This window comes from Caloenas nicobarica, chromosome 1, assembly GCF_036013445.1.
Source record: "Caloenas nicobarica isolate bCalNic1 chromosome 1, bCalNic1.hap1, whole genome shotgun sequence".
Classification (NCBI taxonomy): domain Eukaryota; kingdom Metazoa; phylum Chordata; class Aves; order Columbiformes; family Columbidae; genus Caloenas; species Caloenas nicobarica.
In genome coordinates this window covers 141,083,443-141,100,709 of record NC_088245.1, presented here as the reverse complement: position 1 = coordinate 141,100,709, position 17,267 = coordinate 141,083,443, and the positions used below count along the sequence as shown (strand labels likewise).

At 46.3% G+C, this 17,267-nt stretch overlaps 1 protein-coding gene across 1 annotated transcript in view; it reads left to right on the top strand.

Moving 5' to 3' along the window:
• The first annotated feature begins 8,259 nt into the window (after positions 1-8,259).
• Positions 8,260-17,267, top strand: part of GAP43 (growth associated protein 43) — an 85,714-nt gene continuing 76,706 nt past the window's right edge. The window contains exon 1 of the mRNA XM_065642153.1: positions 8,260-8,431. Coding sequence (XP_065498225.1) covers positions 8,260-8,431 — 172 coding nt within the window. The remainder of the gene's footprint in view (positions 8,432-17,267) is intronic.

Here is a 17,267-nt window from a genome sequence, read left to right as displayed (position 1 = left end):
AAGACAAGGGGTAATGGGTTCAAGCTGGAACACAAGAGGTTCCACTTTAATTTGAGAAGAACCTTCTTCTCAGTGAGGGTGACGGAACACTGGAACAGGCTGCCCAGGGGGGTTGTGGATTCTCCTTCTCTGGAGACATTCAAAACCCGCCTGGACGCCTTCCTGTGTAACCTCACCTAGGTGTTCCTGCTCTGGCAGAGGGATTGGACTAGATGATCTTTCGAGGTCCCTTCCAATCCCTAACATTCTGTGATTCTGTGATTCTGTGAGTCACCAAAGGGCGGCAGGATGTGTAGTGGAAAACAAGCATTGTTGAGGGCCACTTGAGTTTCTATGCATTCTGGAATATTTAGGAAAATGTGTGGAATAGAGGCAAGAGGGATGTTCTACAGGTTTCAAATATAACACACAGGATTGCTGCACTGAGAGTAAGCGAGAGAAAGAGGGTTGTATATTTGATGGCTGAAATACTGCCAGTCTCTCTCCCCCGCCTCGAAATATGTTCATGACGCCTAGACATAAAGTTCAGTGTTTCATTCCATCTCAATAGGGATTTTATGACTAAAGTGCCGAGGATAAGAAAAGACCAATTTGTAGTTTTATTGATCAGGCTAAAGGTCAGGGACAGATGTGTAGGTCATGGTGCTGCCTCTGAATAGACACAGAACCAAGCACCTTCCTTCTAAAAGCTGAAGAATGAGGCAGGGGAGGGGGAACTCACACCAATGAAACATGACAGCTGAGATGTCAATCATGACCAAATTGGACAGGCTCAGAGATGAGAGGCCTCGCAACAACCATAACTTTGCCCCCATGCCTGCATGCTCTGGCAGAGGCGCTTGTACGATGTGTTCGCTCAGGCTGTGATGTGGTGTATGGGCAAACGCCAGGACACAATTTCATATAATAAAAACATAATTCACGCTGATGATGTTTATGAGATCAAGTTTCCCAGTCAGAGCTGAACCACATAAAGCATATACTGTCACTGCAGGCATTTTGGCTGAAACGGTAGGGGCTTCTGTTGCACAGAGATAGCCTGGAAGGTATTCGTCATCATGGCCCACTCTGGGCTGGCTGCAATGGTAGAATAACACAAAACTACGTTGATTCATTGTCAGGAATTTACAGTTTAGACTTAAAATGTCATGAAGTGAAATGGTTTCCACAGCAATGTCAGTTTTTCTCCTCTACATATATTAATTTTGTCCTCATTTGCCCCTGTGAATCACCACTGAAAGTGAGATTTGGTCTCTATAGTATATTCTGTTCCTGGTCTCTGTGTGTTATGTTTGCAGTGTAAAGCTGTTTATGGCTGAGAATGTGCTTGCTGTAAAAGAGACAGGATCCAGCACAGCTTTAATTAAAGATGGCTTAAGCTAACTTTTGTTCCTGCTGATTCTGAACTATGCCAAGAAATCATCTTCATGCTTCTGGAAGACCTCCCTCCTGCCCTCCTGTTCTCCCTGCTTACCCTATCAAGTGTAGCAATGGAAGGAGGCCTTCATACTTTCCTCTATTTAGAATACATGCAGGCCAGATAAACGTTATGGTAGGTGGCTTAATTTGGGTATTGCTTTTCCTGACCTTACCTCTTCAGATTTATTCTGTACAAAGCAAAAATGGCGTTGTTTTGTGGTAAATTTAATCTTCAGATACAAAGGAAGAAGGATTCCTAACTCATAAGTGACAGGCTAACACAGCTAAGCTCTTTGAATGACGATCCAGAAAGCTAAAACCTTCCCTTTTCCCTTCCCTACATAAAGTTGAAGGCAAACAGCCTGAAAACTGGCAAGGCTCCAAGTCCCTGAAGAAGGTACATCATTACATGTACAAAAAACATCTCTTAAGTTTTTGTCCCATCACCCAGACTGGCAGATGGCTTAATATCCCACTATTTCACTAAATTTACAGTGATGGAAACAATACTGGTTGTCAGTATGGCTGTTCCTTGCTATGTGATCCTGGCTTGTGGTGGGGAAGGCAGACAACAAGGTGTATTGGTATCCCTTTGAGCCCTGTTTTCTCTGAATTTGGAATGACTAGAGAGCCAGCTGAAGGCCCCGGGAAGTACAAGTTTAGGAATGGTGTACGTTACACATCAGATTTATCAGGAACTGAGATGGTCTAGCATACACACTTACAAAAAGTGCACGCTGAAATGGAGAACAGGTTCTCTTTCATTTACTCTTTCTTATTCTAGATCTAACATCAATTGAATTTTTCTCTGCCTGTACTGTCCTCATCACTGTGGTTTCTGAGCTCCAAACAAAATCCGATTTCATCACACCACCCCAGCGATCTAATTCCTTATCTTGCTTTTCATGTTGTATTTCTTTCTTCTACTAGTTGATCAGCTGAGTAGGCTCTGGTGATTGTGAGACCTGAGGTCTAATGTCTTGAGGCAGTGAGTTACTTAGCTAGTTACATGGCTAGCTGCTACACAGCTCGGTGGCTTCTAGACACTTGCTGGACCGATTGGAGCTGCTTCTGGCCACAGCAATTTCAAGACTGTGGTCAGCTGCAAGAGTTATAAAAACACAGAGCTCATTCTAAAGAAAACGGTGCAGTCGTGTTTAGACAAAATCAAATACTACTTATCTATACCTCAGTAGCAGACTTGAGGAGTCCAGTGTAATTCTTAGCACTCATCTCCATCTGATCTATACCTTTCCTTGAACCATGGAACTACAGACCTGTCCTAACATCACAAAACAAGGATTGAATAGCCTAGGATCTATGTGTATTTAAATTACAGCCTCAATGATCTATTAATGTGCATTTCTATTGCCTTCACTACTTACATATTTGAATGTCTGGTAAATAGGTTGTTCTAGTAAGGAAGAAGGAAGGGTCATATTTACTTGGTATAATAAGAAAACATGAGAGGAGCAGAAAATAGAGAGTTACCAGCAACTATACCTAGCATTTTGCAGCTGAGAGGTTTTGCATCTAACAGCCATGCCTATTAGACCACATCAGATCTTATAATTAACTAACAGCAGTGGGGGAGAGACATTCCCTGGGTGAAGCCAAACAGCAGCTGCAGTGTCTGCACTGCATCATATTGGGGAGCAATATGGGACGATATCAAAGAAGGAGATCCCACACTGCAAATCATTCAGTCTATAGAGGAGAGGGGTAGGAGGCAGAGATCCTTAGAAGGAAAATACAGGGAGGGAAAGCTGGGGGCCAAGAGGCATCAGTTTGATTTAGAAGACCAGAGACAATAGGGTGGTCTCACGTACACAGGCAAAATCTTAGTCTCAGAAGCAGTTTATGGGTGTGGAGAAACGCTCTTTTTGATCTCTGATGAGTAACTGATGGTTAGGGACACAGTGAAATATTACTGAGAAATTGGGCAGAAAGATTTGAGGAGCCATGTAATTAGGGACATAAATGAGAACAGGATGAGATCTGGGACAGTTAAGATGAAGGCAGGAGGCAGGTTTGGGACTAGAACATGATAGAGTTATGGTCAAGTCCAAAACTGGTGCCCTACTTTGACCTTATAGGCAGGATAGGTGTAATGAGTCTCAAAGCTGGAACTGGAGATGGTATTTCGTTAGCCAGGAAGGTGCAGGCATTTGAGATAAGCGTGGTGAAAAAGACATGATTCACTACGGATAGTAAGACAGCAAAGCTGAATTTCCTATTTTGTTTCAAGCTCTTTCCAGGACATCCTTTGGCATATGTTTCTACCACCAGGCTAGTTCTCCAGGCTGGCACGCAGATGAAAGCGAAGCCTGACCTGTTCCCACAGGATCTGCTGTCACCTGTGCATTTTGCGAGGGCTTCTGGAGCCATCTCTCTCTTGTGCTGCACAGCATAACCCTTCTCCAGTGAGCTGTGAGCAAATTTGCCCACGCAGGCACACATGGCGACTGTACGAAAGCAGACAGGGTCCGAAGGGGCTCCGGTTGGCTAGTGACAACTTCTGCCAGAGATTGTGTTACAACCTCAAAGTAAAACCAACTTCCACGTTACGGTTTGTTTCTTAGGTCAACTCCGCACGACAGAAAAGAAGATATTTGTGTGCGAGGGGGTGTTTTTTTCTGTGGACGGAGGATAGTTGCCACACCTGACAAAAGGCCTGGTTTATCTCCCCAGGGAAGGAAAGCCCACGCCAGAACAGAAACCTCCGTAGTGCAGAGGAAAAGAGGGAGCTGCAAGAGTTGGCAATTACTGCCATGTATTTGTCGCAGGGGGTACTAGTGGCAATGTGTGAGGCTTCTGGGGAGCTTTTTCATCTCCAAGTCTCCCTGCGGGAGGTGAGTAGAAAGGAGGACGAAGCCCTGAGCTCGGATCCACATCCCACTTCAGGGCCAGCAGAAGCGCGGCCTGCCTCAGGGGCACCCGCCTCACCTAAACCTCTGCTTTCAGGGCTTCCCAGCCCCACCAGGGCAACCCCACTGATCGCTGCAGAGCACAGACATGGGGACTGGGCCCATTTAGCAGCCAAGCCCAACCGCCCTGCTTGCCCCGGCCACCCCTCCGCAGCGCCGCAGCGGGACGCACCGGGCTGCCCCGTCTCCCCGAGGAGGGGTCGGGCCGCCCGGCGCCCGCAGCCACGGAGGGTCCCTGCGGCAGGGCAGAAAACGGCCTCCCGGGGCCAGGTCGCGCCGCCGCAGCGGCCGCTCCTGCCGGCCACCACCGCCTTCCCCGGCGACGCCGGGGCGCAGCCGGCAGCTGCTCGGGGCTGGTTTCCATGGTGACTCCGGCGGGGGGAAGGGCAGGCCTTGGCGGAGGGGAGTTGTCTGTAGGGACGCGATGGGGGGAGTGGGGGCGGGGAGAGATGGCGGGAGGGGGCGGCGGCGGCGTTAACCCTTCGCTCGGGAGGAAGAGGTTTTCCCGCAGGCCCAGGAGGGCGGCAGGAGGGAGGGCCGGGCTCGCTGGGTCCTCCGCTGGCCTGGCTGCCCGCAGGTGGGGCGGCTGCTCGCCCTGGGACGAGACGCCATGCCGCCCCAGCGCCGAGGTGAGGCAGCGCTGCGGCTGCCCTCGCCCGCCGCCCTCCCCGCACACCACCCTGGCCCGGCCTCCCTCGGGGAAAAGATGAGCTGGCCCGCACCCCTAGTTCGGGAGGGTGGCAGGGTGCGCAGGGGAGGAACAGGGGGCTGCAGAGGGGCGGGGATGCCGCTGCGGCAGCGCTCGCTTTCACGGAGGTCTGGCCGGGTGACTGCTCGATAACAGCTCTGCGGCTGCATCCTCCGACGAGCTCTTCTGCAGCGGGCTTGAGAAAGGCGCTGGCCATTCTGTCTGTAAAACATTTAGCAGGTCAGCTCAGCTGCTGTTTCTGGTGAGAGCCCCAGTGGCGCCCGTGGTCATCTCAGAAATGCTCCAGTGCGGGGTTACGGGGCGCGGGAAGGTGCTTGGTGAAGAGCAGAGCTTGGGGCTGCAGGGGCAAAACAAGCTGTGTGTGTAAATATACAAACTTGGTCTTTGCACAGGAGTGAGTTGCAGAGTTCAGGATGGTGGTTACTGTGTAGAAAAGTGCTTGTCGCCATGGTGACTGAGCAATGCTGCATCTTTCTGGGAGTGGAAAGTGCCAGTCCGTGAGTCCAGTGGGTTAAGTGCAGCTGGCTTTACCTTTGGGAGCCAGGGATCGCAATTTGTGTTACAATTGTATACATATTCCTGGATTGGGCTGGTTGGAATCCGCCTAGTGCTCATCTGATGGCTATACATATACAGGAAGCGCACCATGAATGTGCCTTGGTGTCCATTGCAGGCAATGTCTTAAAAAAAAAAGACTTGCAAAAACAACAGTACCAGTGGCTGGGATTCACAAAGTTCCAGTTGAGAGGCTTGATGCCTACCAAATGTTCAAATTTATGTTTTAGGTAATTATAACACTGTATATTTATGTATAAATTTCAGATAAATATGTTGAATTCTAAGACCAAAAGGATCTGATGAAACTTTTTTGTTGTTTTATTTGTTCATGAGGCATTCAGATAGAACTCCTTGCTATCCATCTCCAGTTGTATCAAGAACTTTCCAGTTTCTTTGGTATGTTGTTTTTGTGGTGTGCATTGGGGTTTGTGTTTTGTTTTGTTTTGTTTTGTTTTTAACCCAGCAGCATACCTTAATCTGATAAAAGTTATTACTGCTCCATACAAACTTTCATCCTCTTCAGGAAGTCCTAAACATTCACCCTAGAACCCTGGAAAAAAACTCTTTAAAAACCCCAGCCATTAGTGTCTCCCAAGAACGCTGACAGCAAACCTCCTTGATCCACTGGCAAATTTTTCTGTTACTGCATATCTAGCTAAGAAAAGAGTAACTCTAAACATGGTCTGAGAGACTTGTCATTCACTGTTTTTCATACCTGGGAACTCAAAGGCTCTGACCAAGGGGTCGGGGAAAAAAAGAAAGAAAATCAGGGGATTCTCCCTTATCCAGGTCTCCTTAGGGTCACCATGAATGAAGCTTGGCTGATGTATGCCAGTGGCAGATTCCTGAAGCGTTTTGAGAGGATTTAGTTGAAGATGAGATGGGCTTTGACTCCAAGAACTGCTTGTACTGCAAAAGACCGTGTCCATGAGGCAGGTGAAAACGACACCCAAAGCATGTTCTGATGGGTAAGGCAGTGCTGTACTGTGAGTACTTGAGCATGCACAAGATGAACTGGTATATCTTTGCTTATCCATGCAGAGACATGAGCCCTGGAAGGAAATTAGCCAGATTAGCATAGCGTGACACTGAGGTTAATCTCCCCTGTTTCTGAACAGATCTGCTTGGGTCTCAAAGCACATGTGGCTATATTGCTTCCAGCTCTGGAGTTATTTGGGACATGACCAACTCCAGGAAAAGTAGGCTGTACCTACTGAAACGCCTCCAACCCTGCTGTTTGCTCTGCCAGAGCCAGGCTTACAGCATCATGCAGTGAAAGACTCAGTAGTTTCAAACAACATTTTCAGCTGAAGGTACCGGCCTCTCAGAAACATCCTGGTTGCCTTCGTTCTCTGCCTCCTGGAGTCCTGAATAATCCCCATTCCAGTTCCTTTCTGCCTTCTTTCCCTTCTCAGTCCTTTTTCTTTCTCCTCTTCTTGCACAGGAGTAGCCCAGCTGAAATCCTCACCTCAAAACTGACTTTACCTGCACCCTTGAGAATACACCAGCCACCTCTGGCACTGCCTTGGGGGAATCTCTGCTTGGTGTAGCCACATCCTTTGAGATCCCCCAGTTCAGATATGTATGCTACAGCTAAACCTGACAGAAAGCCCCCTCCCTGTCACCCCTCCTCCCTTCCCAGGACACCGTGGGAATGGCAGCAGCAGCAGAATTATCTGGTTGCTTTCCAGAAGAACGTATCCCAGAGCAAAGTCAGGCAGTGGCCTCAACCACTTAGTGTAATTAAACACAAGCATCATTTTTATGTAGCCTGTGCCGTGGCAACTGTAGCAGTTATTCTCATTCAGCTGGAAGGTTTAGAAGGCAGAGCTGTGGTATTGCACAAAAGATCCTCCTTGCAGGCAGTGCCTTAAACCATTTCATTGAATGAAATACACTCGTGGAGTGAAGAGCACCAGAGGGGGGAGAGGGGACTGGAGGAAAACATGCTAGATAGAACCACACCATTTCTGGCCGTGGTTCAATAACTGCTCTTGGGGCAGCACCTGGTACACTATTAAGGTGTAAAAGGCTTTTTATACCCAGTGCTTTGGCACCCTGATAGCATCTCTGGTTTTTCTCTCTTTCTGTCTTGAGTTCCCCAGGGAGGCAATATATTGTCTCCCTCTAGTTAAAGGGAGAGGAGGCTATTTGCATAGACGGGTCACTTCATTTCCGTTGAAGGTGAAATGGAAGGGCTGGCTAATTCATGCACACAGACAAGAGGATATAGCACTGTACCCTCAGCCATTACGGGAACTGTCAGTAAGACAAGGTAAGGCAGCTCAGCACAGTGCATGCAGCACTTGCTGGAGCGAACTTTTGTGTTAAGGGTAGCAGAAAGAATGATGACAAACAAAAGGCAGTCAGAAAGGAAGGGAAAAGCAGAATTAAGGGCAGGGGGTCATATTTTTTGACTGCTATACTCAACCCTAAACTCTTCTTGCCCCATGGTGGGGAGAGAAAGGGTATGGCCACAATACTTTTGTGTCCCAGCTATTCTAGACTCTAATGCACTTAGCATACAGCCAGGTGGGGACATTGCCAAGGGCAGAGTAGCAAGTACAATCTTGGGACATGACAAAGGGACTGTGAGATCCCTTGCCACCTAGGATGGGCTCTATATGTTATGCTGGAGGTCCTGAGATGGACAGCCAGAACCTGGATCATGACCTGCTGAAGGGACCAGCAGAACTGGAGGGCCTAGAATTGGAGCTTCTGCACTTCAGGCTTGGACTTCCTCGGAGCTTAAGTGTTGGTTACTGCCGTCAAGAAATGCGGAAGAGATTTGACAATCACCCTGAGCTAGTGTCAGAGAGTAGTGTCACCTGAGTTCTACACAGTGCTGTTCATCAAGAGATCTCACGTCTGTGTCATTACTGCTAGTTTTTGTATCTTAGGAAACAGAGGTGTGGAAAAGGCAAGTGAAGTTGTCCAAAAATTGCCTGGTAAACTGGTGGTAAAACAAATAGGAAACCTGCTGCTTCACATTGCCAAACTGAGTTCACTTGTCACGCACAGGAGGTTGAAACATAAGCCTGCTGTCTTCCTCTCAGTCCTGAGTTAAAGCAGAAAGCTCTCTCTGAGGTTGTGGATACTGAGGTCTCCTGTGCCAGGATAGCAGATGCCTGCGCTGTGTGGGTCCCATGCTCTATGAGGATCATTGTCCAGACAGCATGTCTCACTCTGCAACTGGCCTGAAGTATTTGTTCCTCACGTGGGATGGCAAATGGGGGCAGGGGGGGTGCTGGTAACTAGACCGATCTCCCTTGTAGGCCTTTGCCTGGGACTTAGTCCGCAAGTTCCAGATGGTACAAAGCCCCTGCTGCTTGGATCTGCGCAAAAAACTGCGTCTTCCTCAACCTATTTCACAACATATTTGGCTCGCTCTCGGTTGGTTGCTATTTGTACAAATTAAGCTGAGCTGCCAGGAACATTTGCAAACAGTGAAAAACAAAGTGGGATGCACAAAGCAAGTCAAAATAGGTCTCAAATCTGGCAAAATGCCTGCAGGTGCTTATAACATCTGACTTACTCTAGCCCATATATTACACACCCACACACTCATTCATCCAGCTTTCTCTTGCCCTCACACCCACACATGCTCACCCTTCACAGATTTCATTCACCTTCTCTTCTCCCTCCCCACTTTCTCTTCTGAACACAGTCATTCCTCCATACAAATCTACCTCAGACACGCTCTTTGTTCCCCACATACAAGCACACACACACATCTATGAGTGCTGAGTGCACTGTCTGTAGGTGGCATATATACAGTCGTATAGCAGACAATGCTGTAATCTTATACCTATTCTGTGAAAAAGCCTTTGGGATTAGTGAGCTGAGAGCTTTGATTGCTCTCACTTTCACGTAAAGTACCACTGATCCAGTTTGTGGGGACGATTGTTTCCATCCTTCCCTGCCTCACCCTGAACTCTGTCATTGTTTTCCACAGAACCTTGCTTTCTGCTCATCATCCCCTTGCTCCCCTTGACTCTTTCTCCTTATGCTTTTCCTATCCCACGTTGCTGCCCGGGACCATGGTGTTTTGGAGAGATTGGTCAGCCCTGTCTCTCTCCATGACCTAATGCTCACCCTGATTATCTCACTGGGAGAGTGAGCAGGGATGAGCAATGACCCTGCCATGCACTGGTGGGGCACGGGGCAGGAGATCCTACAAGATATGGTGAGATCAGAGGCAGTGATAGTAAGCGGTGGGGTGGACCATGCTGCCGTCCAAGCAGTGCTGAGTCCGCCTGGCATCCAGCCTGCCTCTAATGGAATGTGACCCGCCACTGGGAATGAGCTCATCGGTAATCCACTTAATTGAGTTTTATGAGCAAGACTCTCACATTGGGGAGCCAGCCTGCCTTCTTCCTAGCATTCACCCTCCTTTGCTTACCGCCTGGGGAAGAGGAGCAGGGTGTGTGTGCACTGCTCCACCGTGCTGTTGATTGTCTGGTTTCTGATTTTCTCCCTGCCCTGGAGAATGTACAGGGAACTGGACAGATATGCTCTTTGAGAGACCCCCTGGTCTAATGCGGTTCGCTTTTGCTGCAGTTAGTGATGCTCAAAGTTCTATGTGAAGACTGGTAATGCTATCAAGACTGCAGAGCCTTGAGTTCTCCCAGCTTTTTGGTCTCTGTGCCAGTGCTGGATACTCAGAGGAAAGGCTTTGATGTGCTGTACAGATCTCATGTACACATGAACCATCATACCTGGGAGTCCAAGTGGGATGGGGACAGAGGCATTCTGATCTCACTCTTGCTTTCAGTGTGTGGTGATCTGAGTGGTGGAGCTGTCAGGATCCTGTAAGAGCCTTTGTTTACACTGTAATGTCTTGCCATCTTTAGCATCTGCATCATCATTTGTTTGTACTATGTGAATTGGTCGCATAAGGGCCAGCAAACAGAAAAATCTGTCTGCTGTCTGCCAAGGGATATGCAGGCTTGACTCTGCTGGTGAAATATGCAGCCTTTTCTCTTGGTGAAGCGGAACGGGGAGAAAGAGAAAGTGAGAGAGGGAGCCTTCTCCCCAAGGGAATGTTACTCTCCTTGGAAAGGGCTAATAGAGACCCTCTGTCATGTGCTAATTTGGGATGCATTCCCTCCAGTGCTGGCATAAATGCCTATATTTGAAATAAATGCTGGGTGCAACTTCTGCTGCTTTTCTTTCACTTCTGGTCTACCTCGTAGGGGGAAACTTTGACATGGTTTCAGATCTAATGCTGCATATGCATACACATCGCAGAGCAGTAACTCAGCAGTTGTAGAAATCCATAGCTTTAAGGAAAGGTCACGGCATATGGAAGCGAAAGTGTCCTGACACATTAACAAAGACCATAGCAGATCTGTGCTGGGAACAGCAATGTCATCGCTGTGCATTGAGTGATACTTCAAGTGTTTCTTAAAATCCCCAGGCAATGGAATAATGGAAAAACGTGATAATAAAAGATTTCATTTTTATGTGTGTTTCTAGTCTTCATAGTTGCAGACAATACTGAAAAATTGGACCAGATTAAAACTGAGGACTTAAAACCCAGAGAGGAAATAAAAATAACCCATATTATATGGTTCAGGGGGTTTTTTAAATGGCACGTTTTTTAAGCCAATCTCATACAGAGGTGCAATGACTTCCCATTGACATCCTGATGCTGAGATACTATAATGACTATTCAGGATGGGTCATTGCAGCTGTGCAACAGCTGAAGTGCTTGTTTTCTTCCCTTCTACTTTCCGAAGTTGAGGACTCCCTAAGTCATAGAATCATAGGATCAAAGAATCATAGAATAGTTTGGGTTGGAAGAGACCTGCAAAGGTCATCTAGTCCAACCCCCCTGCAATGAGCAGGGACATCTTCAACTAGATCAGGTTGCTCAGAGCCCCATCCAGCCTGGCCTGGAATGTCTCCAGGGATGGGGCAACTCCCACCTCTCTGTGCAACCTGTTCTGGTGTTTTACCACCTGTATTGTAAAATATTTCTTCCTCACGTCCAGCCTGAATCTCCCCTCCTTTAGTTTAAAACCATTATTCCTTGTCCTATCACAACAGGCCCTGCTAAAAAGTCTGTCCCCACCTTTCTTATAGGCCCCATTTAAGTACTGAAAGGCCACAATAAGGTGTCCCCAGAGTCTTCTCTTCTCCAGGCTGAACAACTCCAAGTCTCTCAGCCTGTCCTCACAGGAGAGGTGTTCCAGCCCTCTGATAATTTCTGTGGCTTTCTCTGGCCCTTTTCCAACTGGTCCATGTCTTTCTTCTGCTGAGGTCTTCAGAGCTGAACACAGAACCCAGGTGGAGTCTCACCAGAGCAGAGTAGAGGGGCAGAATCACCTCCCTTGACGTGCTGGCCACGCTCTTTTTGATGCAGCCCTAGATACAATTGGCTTTCTAGGCTGCAAGTGCACATTGCTGGCTCATGTCCAGGTTTTCATCCACCAGTCTCGTAGGCACTTAGAATGTGAGTCCAGCTAGGTCACCTTCCTTCCTTCCTTCCTTCCTTCCTTCCTTCCTTCCTTCCTTCCTTCCTTCCTTCCTTCCTTCCTTCCTTCCTTCCTTCCTTCCTTCCTTCCTTCCTTCCTTCCTTCCTTCCTCTCTTTCTTTCTTTCTTTCTCTCTCTCTTTCTCTCTTTCTCTCTCTCTTTCTCTCTTTCTCTCTCTCTTTCTCTATTTCTCTCTTTCTTTCTCTCTCTCTTTCTCTCTTTCTCTCCTTCTCTCTTTCTCGCTTTCTCTCTCTCTTTCTTTCTTGTTCTCTCTCTTTCTCTTTCTCTTTCTCTTTCTCTTTCTCTTTCTCTTTCTCTCTCTACCTCTCCCTTCCCTTCCCTTCCCTTCCCTTCCCTTCCCTTCCCTTCCCTTCCCTTCCCTTCCCTTCCCTTCCCTTCCCTGACAGGTATGCAGTTGGACAAACTTAGACAGAGACTGCCTTGGAATGAACAAAGACACTCCTTTTTTTCTTCCCTTTCATACCATTTACTCTAAAATCTGAAAACAGTCATCCCAGTGTTATGTGAAGTCCCTAAATGGCCATGCAATCTGGATAGAGGTAACACTCTTCCAGTGAATCCAATGCTGGAAGTGTATCTTCTCCCAATTTAAATATGTTCTTCTGCTATGTCCTTTCACTGCAAAACTCCTGACATCATGTTTGATGCTATTTTGTCCCTTGAGTAGTAGTTAGCTTAAAAAATGGCAGAAGACCCTCGATATTGCCTCCGGTTCTCTCTATTTACGAGATCCGCACACAACATATGGTACATGGAGAAAGGAAGAGCTGTTAAAAGGATGAAAGCTGTTCCAGTAAATGTGGTTGTTAGAAGCCAGTGGAGTATCTGTCATTGATGAGAGCAAAATATTTTAGGATATTTGTACTTTATGGCACAAATGTTTTTTAGAGAAGTTCTGTACAAATATTTTTTTTTTAAGCACACTGTCCGGGAAATTGCTTCTGTCATGTCTCAGAGCACTAAAATTGTCAAAGTTTCTGCAAAGACCTGCAGTGTTCCCTCCACTGCTGCTTCAAACCCAAAGAGAAGCTTGTGTGCGTCTTTTCCCCTCCATCCATAGCAGTTGGCCTAATAAAAGATACTGATGCTCTCTACAACATTTGTCTCATGTTTAGATGTTCAGACACTAGCAGGAGCTATCATTTTTGTCCAGGACAGGCAATCTTGAGGTAGCCAAACCCAAAATAATTACTACTTACTCTTCCTTCTCCCACTAAACCTCTTCCTTCCATGGCGATTGCCCGGATTTGCTGGTGGGACTGAGCTAAAAGCAGGAGACAGAGTGCTGACAGGTGCTGTGCTGTGCTGTGGAGGTCCATACCACATCAGCTATGGAAGGTCACGCATCTTTCCACTCTCAGTAATAAACACACAGCTTGGCTCTTCAGCCAAGTCCTCCCCTACTGAGCTCTTCACATACATCTATAAAACACCCACTCACATGTATGTATATAAAAAAGCAAACAAATCATGCCACCTAAAAAAAATAATTGAACAACTCCTCCTACGGCCATGGAAGAAAAAAACAAAAGGAGGATATTGGCTGTTTCTATTTCTGAAATACTGAAGAGCTACTCAACTACTATTGTGACAGAAAGATAGATAACTAAGTTGATTAGAAAGTAAGAAAAGAAGAGGGAAAATGTGGAGGAGTGGGACAGAGGGAGAAGAAGAAGCTTTGTCACGTGGCTCTGTCAGCTTGATTAGTGGCTTTCTCCTGAATCCTCAATGGAGTGGCCTCCGTGGGTCAATCTCATTAGAAATAAAAATGGAAGAGCTGCAGGAACCCACACTGAGGTTTACCTAGAAAGTTGGATGGCAGGGCCTCTGCTCAGACTTGGAGGAACAGCAGCAAGGTCAGGAGGCAGCTGAGATGGGGATGGCAATGACAGCGGCACCGCTAGCCAAGCGACCTGTGGAAAACCATTTGTTCAGCAGGGCATAAAAAACCAATGCTTGTTCCTAGGGACAAACTAGTGGCCAAGACACTACCACAAGTAGGTGCTAAGCAGGCAATTTTCCAAGTGAGCTGAGAGTAGCCCACAGGTGACATTTCCCTACAGGTCCCTGGAGACCTAGTGAAGTGCGTCAAGGTGACTCCAAGAACTATATCTGTCTCACAGCTAGCAAGTAGGGTTTTAAGGTTAGCGACCCTCACAGGGCAGGGTAGCATGAGGCCTACCAAATTTTCTCAAGCAGGAATGACATCTAAATAGCATTCAAAATGATCAGGGTCCCTAATGTCAGGGAGAAATTGTTGGGGAGAAGGAAAAAAAGTCTGGAGCTGCTGAGGGCAGCTGAACTAGTCTCCCAGGCTGTTTTCAAGAGAGTATTTGCTATGCAGCAGATGACAGATGTCAGATATCTCGGGAAAGGGATCAGGAAGCCCATGTACTGTAGTAGGCTTGTGGTTGCTATATGCAACTGCAGTGGGTTTCTCACTATAGAAAGGGGCTTAGTGGTGTTTTCCTACCTTGGGGGTAGAGAGAGATCAGGTCCTGCTTCTGAAATGCTCTCTGGTCCCTAACACAACACAGCATGCCAGTGCTGTGAAGGGTCTTACAGATTGGCTTGTGGACACTTGGCATCTGTTCCAGGGGGCAAGAGGGGAAGAGGCACATGAGGATATGTGGTGTGTGGGGGAAGTTTGCAGTGCATCTGCTCCTGCTCTGTGAATTCTGTGGATAGAAAGAGGCTGACATTAACACTCACTGTATGGATTTTGCAAAGTCTGTGGTGGTATGTGCTTCCTGCAGTAGATTAGAGTCAATTTCTGTCTTGTTAGAAGTGGTTAGAAGTGGTCTAGTTTTGTCACGCGCTTGGCTTTAGGTATTTGTGTGGTAGCCGAAGGCTGGGCTGGCAGCATCAGGAAACCACTGCTTCAGGCTTCCAATGGGATTATGGCCTAACAAAGGCCAGAATGCCGCTAGGCATGGGACTCTCCCATGACCAGTTCAGTGCTGCTGCTGATGCACCTGTGCTATCTACAGGCGTCATAGCCAGCAGTACCAGACTTCCACCCTCATACCCTCTGAGATCAGCTCTTCAAACTCCAGGCTTTCACCCTACTAAGGTGGGATCCAGTGTCTCTCCTATTGTTTGCCTCCAGCTCACTGCTCCGGTTGCCTGTGATCCCAGTTGGTCTCAGCTCAGCCGTCTTTCTGTTGGGAGCTGTGTGGCCTAGCGCTGATACAGGTCACCAGACAGTCCTCTCACAGCAAGGTATTGTTAATCAGAGCAGTATCACAGGCCATTAAATGAAAACCTTTCTTTTAGTAGTCCCTTCTGGTAGCAGGACAGCTGCTTTCGCTTCTCCAGGCCCTCAGTGGATTAATTTTTTTGTGAGTTTGGGCTCTGAAAAAGTATTCCCTTTCTCATGTCTCCAAGGGCCTTGAAAGGCATATTGATCCTTTGGCTCAAAGTGCTGGGTGAAATCCCCTTAAGACCTAAAACTAGCATTTTCCCAGAGACTGTAGCAAGTTACTCCCTGTTAGTAACCCTAGTTGTATTTAGCCAAGGGTGCTCGTTTAGACTTAAGACAATACCTTTGAAGCTGGTTTCCTGAGATTTTTTTTTAAAAGAACTTTTTCCTCTGCAGTTTTTCTATAAAGCTTCCTCTATGAAGTTAGTAAAAATCCTAGTAGCCCAACACGGCCCTGCGAAAGCTTCCCCTTTAGCTAGTCTGGAACACCATTGATCAACTGCAAGTCCTTTTCATTTTGATATTTGTTTCAATTGTGAAGTAATTTGGATACTTGAAATCCGAGTGAGGACATGAAACTCACTTTTGCAGAGGCCCCCCTGAAACTATCAGCTAAGTACCCTGGCTCCAAATCCATGACGTGCAAAAGAGCTCTGTGTTACATTCTCTAATTCTTACTGTTACCACTCTCCATTGTGTAAAGAAGCTTGCAGAGGCAGACACTCATCTAATATTCCCATTAGAACAATCCTTCTAATACAAGTGATTTAAGCATAGACTTTTGTTGTAGAAATAATAGCTTAAGTGGAGGTGGAACCTCCTCTATACATCTTTCTTTTTTTTTTTTCTTTTGAAATCTTAGGGTCTACAGCATATTATATGTCACAGGAAATATCGGTGTAACTGCATATTGTAATTTGCTCGCAGCACATATTGTGGAATGTATCAATGAAGTGTTTGACAATGATAGCAATACAGAAATAATCTGTTTTTATGATCTAGCAGACATTTTTTTATCAAGCTATTTAAGTCCCGTATGATTTGGTGGTGGTGTAATATCATAACAAGAAGCACTGTGTAACTAATACTGCATCCAAAGTAAAAACACTGCTTGTAACATCTTATTCATTGGAAAAAATTCTTGCCAGAAAAGGCCTCTTTACCTGAGCACACAGGCATTTGTGTGATGAAGGACTTCCCTCTGCATCCTCACATCTCTGCAAGCATTTGTGTAGTTGTGAGTGATGGAGTCTACAAATGAAAATGTCAGGCAGAAAGTGTTTATGCAATTTTGAAAATAACGTAGATACTGTAGTTGAATCTGAGAGAGATAAGATTACGCTGTATGTGTCTGTTTGTGTGTCTGTGTGTATGAAAGAGAGTGAACGAGAGAGAGATTACATTGTGTTAGAAAAAGGAGTGACAGTATGTATTAGAGAGAGATAAAATTGTGTTTCCAAGGCCTCTGTGTTAGGAAGATTTCATTGTGCAGGTGTGTGTGTGTGTGTAGCTGTGCTTATGCTAAAGAGTAGATTTGTTTGTGTATGTTTAGAGGGTGAGATTATGGTGTATATGCATTTTAAGGATGCAGTGTGTTATAGTATGTATGCATATGTATGCATGCATATGAATGAGAGAGCCTACACTGTGTATGTTAAAAAGAAGAAGGTCATACTGTGTCTCCTCGGAGAAAGATGAAGTCACAATGTATGTCTATTTCACAAAATGAAAATGTAAGTTTAAAAATAGCACTGCATGGATGTTTATATGTATGCATGTGTCTGTGGGTATTTTAGATAATTTTTAAACTCTCTTTCAATTTTATTTACAAAAGAAACCACTGCTAGTGTTTTAGAAACATTTTTCCAAAATTCTGGAATTGCCTAGACCTTTTATACTTTTTCGCTCAAAGCACTTAGGCTTTTAAAAATTACTCTTAAAATATTTGTTGAG